Source organism: Psammomys obesus, unplaced genomic scaffold (assembly GCF_907164565.1).
Source record: "Psammomys obesus unplaced genomic scaffold, mPsaObe1.curated_primary_1811, whole genome shotgun sequence".
In the NCBI taxonomy this organism is placed as follows: domain Eukaryota; kingdom Metazoa; phylum Chordata; class Mammalia; order Rodentia; family Muridae; genus Psammomys; species Psammomys obesus.
In genome coordinates this window covers 10,978,487-10,983,915 of record NW_026596095.1, presented here as the reverse complement: position 1 = coordinate 10,983,915, position 5,429 = coordinate 10,978,487, and the positions used below count along the sequence as shown (strand labels likewise).

The window sequence follows — 5,429 nt, the reverse complement described above, 5'->3', positions numbered from 1 at the left end:
TCTCAAAGTTTGCAACAGAAAAGGTTATTAGAAGATAGTTTCCGGTGGAATGCCCCCTTTTTCTTTCCGCCTTCCTCCTTTAAACCCACGTTAGTTCAGAAAAGTACAGTTTCAGAAAAAGATTTTCAAAAATGCCTGTGTTTCATTTCGCCCCTTTAGAGGGTTGCATTCTTCGGCAGCAGGTAGAACAGTAATGAAACATGTTTTACCTCTTCCTCTGCATTCACCAGTGTGGTGAACATGCAAGTATTTCTTTGAGAGTCTAACTCTCTAGTAATTGGGTTCTGGGAGCTTATGATTTAGCCGGTTCCTCCTGGAGGTTAAAACTCCCACGAGCTGGCTGCTATTTATAGAATTATTAAATCTCTGTTCTATCAAGCGCTGACACTGGATCTGCTAAAGCCAGAGCCGCATTGTTCTCCCCGCTCCGCGTTCTTCCCTTTTTGTCCCAAACAGGGATTTTTCTTTTGGTGTGAGGCTCTGTCCTTTTCGCTGACAGTGGGCCGAGCAAAGAGTGTGACGCAAGAGAGGGCGGTACAGGTGCTGGGAGGGCCGTGGGGCGGCTCGGCCTCCGCGCACTTTCCCCGCAGCTGGCCGCGGGGCAGCGCTGCGTCCTGCGCCCTTCGCACCAGCTTAGCTTAAGGCGCATCCTTCACGGCACCCGGCCTCGTCTGCCTGTCTTTCTCGGGCTCTTGATGCTGCCCAGCTGAGAGGAGAAAATGGGCACGGGAGATTTTATCTGCATTTCCATGACTGGAGGGGCGCCCTGGGGGTTCAGACTGCAAGGAGGCAAGGAGCAGAAGCAGCCCTTGCAAGTCGCAAAGGTAGGAGGACCCAGAGAGGAGAGCTGGGCTGTTGGATGCGGGGGAAGGAATGGACGAAAACAACCTGTTGATGCTCTTTCTATCTTTCTGCGCTGTCGATGAATTTATCTAGGATGTGGCTTTTTTTTTTTTTTTTAAGAATTTTGTGGAGAAACGTACGCCATAGGCTATGTAATTAGCTATCAGTTAATGGAAGGAACGCTATACGTATCAGGTGAAGATAAAGACTGGTTATCTGACAGCCAGCAGCCTTACACTGCTTTGATGCCTTCTGTTCACTACGGCTGGACTGCCAAGAGAGGAGAGGGCCTCCTTGTAACCCCCCTGGGCACGGCCATTTGGTGGGCTCTAATTAGCATTAGGTAGTTATTGTGCACCAGGCCCCCAAAAGCCAGTTTGGAGCAATAATCTTTAAGGTATGAGGAACCGACATGTCTGTTTAAGAGAGTAGCCTTTCAAGGATTTAAAGAAATGTGAAAAGCCCAAGTTGATTGAATCATCAACTATGCTTATCTGGCTAAAAGCTCAAGCTAGTCATAGATCCTTATTATGTTTTAATTTTTATTATGCTAAAATATAATTACATTATTTTCCTCCACTCCCTTTCCTTCCTCCAACTCTTCCCATCCATCCCCCTCCTAAATTTTTCTGGCCTCTTCTTCTTTAATGGTTAAATATGTATGTATGTACGTATGTATGTATGTATGGTCATAAACATATCAATGCAGCCTATTGAGTATGTTCAATGTATTCACAGATACTTTACATATGCACTAATTATAATTAACTTTCTGGTGCACCTAATGGCTATTTAAAACGTTCTTTATTTTTGTCACATTAGATTTTGATCTTCTGTTTAGCACAATACCCACAATATGACAGAGAGCTCTAGTTTCTAATTGGCATTCAGCTAAAATGAAATTAAAAAACCAGGACGTGAGAACTTTTAGTCAAATGTTAACTTTGAACTGTGAAATTCTGTGGCAGCATATGAAGGCATAAGAGGTTACTTTCTTGTTGCATACTTAGGTTTAAAATGAATCTAGAGCTCTGTGAAGCCTAGGGGCCACTGCCTTTGTAGCTATTCTTTCCCTAGGTCGTTTCCACCTTTTACAAATGTTCCCTGTGAAGACAGAAGTTTCTTTGAAAATTTCTGCTTTCAGGCATCCATCAGAAAATCCTTTCTTTGTTGGTTGAATTCTGCCACCTAGTGAGAAGTGCAGAAAGGACAGAACTGGAAGATGAAAGTAGTTTATATCTGGAAAGTTCCTCAGAGGTCTGCAGTTCTGTGAGCTCCTCGGGATGAGGAAAGAGCCTAGAGACACTGAGTCCTCATCTCGAGGATTCTTCCCATTTGGAAGGGTTGGAAGGGTGCTCTGCTTGAATTCTTTAGGAGTCTGGAGCCAACAGCAGATAGAATGTGAATGCAGGATTCAGCATATTACACGGCTCAGGAGACTAAGGCAGATTTGTTCAGGAGCAGTTGGTTGGCTGGCTCCGGTAGCTGAGATTTGGGTTCTAATTGCAGCTCTGACGTAACTTGCAGTTTGACCTGAGGCCCATCAGTCACTGGACCTGACTCAGTTGCATGGAAGGGGAGAAGCTGACTGGGAACGGGAAAGAGAAAGTCAAGGAAGAAATTGGACCTACACAACTTCATGCTTTCTATCTTGCTCAAAAATCCACTAATCCGAACAGTATGTAGTTTAGAATCCCTACTCTAACATGTGGGACCAGAGGTGGCTGACAGCTGTGATTTTGCACATGCTTTTCAATGGCCAAGCCTGAAAAACAGAGTGGATGGTAGGTTTCTTCTGAGTTCCCGAATACACTGACTTTAGTCTGTGGGTGGTTTTCCACCAGTCCGTCCATTGCCACACTGGTCCTGCATTCCGCCTACATCCTCTTGATGGGTTTTGAGATGCTTATGAAAGCACCTAGGTGTTCACTTTAATGATCTCATCTGTCAGAGGCTGGGGGTGTAGGCCAATAGTGGAGCATGTAGAGTCTCTGGGTTCACTCCCCGAAACCCCACCACCACATCTTATACTTGTCTAGTTTGTTTAGAGTCCATCCTAAGATACTATTATGAAAGCTTTGAATGTCTGCTTAATTTGTGCTTTTTTTTGGGGGGGGGCACTCCACACCCTACAGTCTGCTTTCCCCATATGCTAATAAGTTGTAAAAATGAGTTAAATGAGGTGTATGTAAGCTTCAGGTACCTGTGACTTTCTTTCCTGAGATAGACATAATCTTTGGTTCAAATTTATTATATTTGATACTTGATTTTTTATTTTATTTTATCATACTTGCTTTACAAAGTCCTTTGAGCCACTGAATGGACTCAGGGAAGCAAAAGTAAAGGCTTTTCACTGAATTCAAGGCTGGCAAGTCAAATAAGGAATATGCAAGGGAGACACTTGGGAGGTAGAGGCTGGAGTACCAGTTCAGTTACCCACATCCGCATGGTGAGTTCTAGGCCAGCCTGGGCTACATTAACATCCATGGGACTTATTAACTTTAGAGTTAAAAAGTATTTCTAAAAATATAGAAAGCATTTCTAAAAAGTAGAAAACTTAATTACAGCAAGTACTTGTACTATGCCCTTTGGGTTATAATAAAATATTTAAATGTCTAGATTGTCTGTAATTCTAAGAGGCTGGAATAGTATAATAAAATTGAGTTCATCATCATCATCATCATCACCATTTTGTTTTCTGTTTTTGTTTTGTTTTATTTTGTTGTTTTTTTGAGACAGGATTTCTCTGTGTAGCCTTGACTGTCTTGGACTCTCTTTGTAGATCAAGCTGGCCTCGAACTCACAGAAATCTGCCTGCCTCTGCCGCCCAGAGTGCTGGGATTACAGGCCTGTGCCACCCAGGTTTAGTTCAGTGTTATTAAGATTAGAAGTTTAATTGCTTTTGAATCCTCAGGAAATACCTTTCTAGTACCAATGTAGTTACTCATAAGAAATGTACTTTTTTCTTTATTATTATCTTTTTAAATTTTTTTATTATTGTTATTTATTACAATATATTCACTTTGTATCATGGCTGTAGTCTGCTCCCTCATCTCCTCCGGGTCCCACCCTCCCTGCTTTCCCCCTTCTCCCCCCATCTCCATGTCCCTTTCCTAGTCCACTGATAGGGGAGGACCTCCTCCCCTCCTGTCTGACCTGGGCTAACAGGGAGAGATGCATAAACATTTGCCTGGTGCACTGAACTGTATACAAACTCTAAAATTTAAAGATTAAAAAGAAACATTTTAGTGAAAGTTGTCATTGACATTTTGAGCTCCTCAGCTGGAAAGTTGGAAAAGTCCAAGTCATCAGCAGTATTCTGCACGTCCGGTGCTGTGAAATAAACCTTTGCAAAACCTCCGTACCGGACAATCCTTCAACAAAGCAGATTCTCCATTTACCCCAGGAGCGAGTTTATCTCGGCAGACACCCACTGTGTGTGTGTCTGCACATTTCCTCACAAAAAGGGTGCTGGTGTTTTCACTTTATAAAACTCTCTCCATGGATGTTGGCCATTTCCCTGGCAGTGACTTGGCAAACCACTTGTAGAAATCTTTCTATGAAGAATTGGAGAAAGCTTTGTTTTACAAACACATCTTACGATTTTAAAAAAATAACTTACATTTTGAAAGTAGTGAGCAAATAAATGGCTAGACTAGACATAAATTAAAGTAGTCTACCACAAAAGTTTGTTTTAAAAAAAAAAAAAAATCTCATGGCCTATGTCCAGTCCTGAGGTAGTGAATCTGAGGTTTGCCCTGGCATCAGGATTTCTTTTCTTTTTCCCCATTTATTTTTTTAATCACCCTACGGCCTGATCCCAGCACCCTCCCTCCTATCCTCCTAGTCCCACCCTCATGCCCCACTTTCCTTCTCCTTCTTTCCAGAGAAGGAGGAGGCCACCAAGTGGTACCAGCCCACCCTGGCACCTCAAGTTGCAGCAGAACTAAGTACATCCTCTCCCATTTAGGGCAGGCAAGACAGCCCAGCTGAGGGAAAGGGATCCAAAAGCAGGCAACAGAGTCAGAAACAGTCAGTACTCCTGTTGTTAGGGGACCCACATGATGACCAAGCTGCACATCTGCTATGTATCTGAAGGGCGCCTAGGTCCAGCCCATGCATGCTCTTTGGCTGGTGGTTCAGTCTCTTTGAGCCCCCATGGGCCCAGCTTAGTTTACTCTGTCAGTCTTCTTATGGTGTCCTTGACCCCTCCAAATCCCTCAATCTTTTCTCCTACTCTTCCACAAAACTACCTGAGGTTGGCCTATTGTTTGGCTTCGAGTCTCTGCATCTGTTTCCACAAGTAGTTACAAGGAAACAGTATTTTTGTCTCTGGTTTTATTTGATTCTTCTCTGCACCTGAAGATTAATCATTTTTGTTCTTATTTCTAAGCACAGATCTTTGTTTTATAGTTATTTTATTTTTTTTCTGTTTGCTTTTCATTTATTTCTGTTTACTATTTCCTTGCACTAACTTTGGGTTCTGTTTATTTTTGTTTTTCTAGTTTGCTTTTTCCTTCCTTCCTTCCTTCTCTCCTTTCTTTCTTTCTTTCTTTCTTTCTTTCTTTCTTTCTTTCTTTCTTTCT

At 42.6% G+C, this 5,429-nt stretch overlaps 1 protein-coding gene across 1 annotated transcript in view; it reads left to right on the top strand.

Annotated features, from left to right (window-relative positions):
- Positions 1–601: 601 nt before the first annotated feature.
- The window catches only part of Synpo2 (synaptopodin 2), a 144,928-nt gene continuing 140,100 nt past the window's right edge, over positions 602–5,429 (top strand). Inside the window, exon 1 of the mRNA XM_055628184.1 lies at positions 602–824. Coding sequence (XP_055484159.1) covers positions 720–824 — 105 coding nt within the window. The 5' untranslated portion in view covers positions 602–719. The remainder of the gene's footprint in view (positions 825–5,429) is intronic.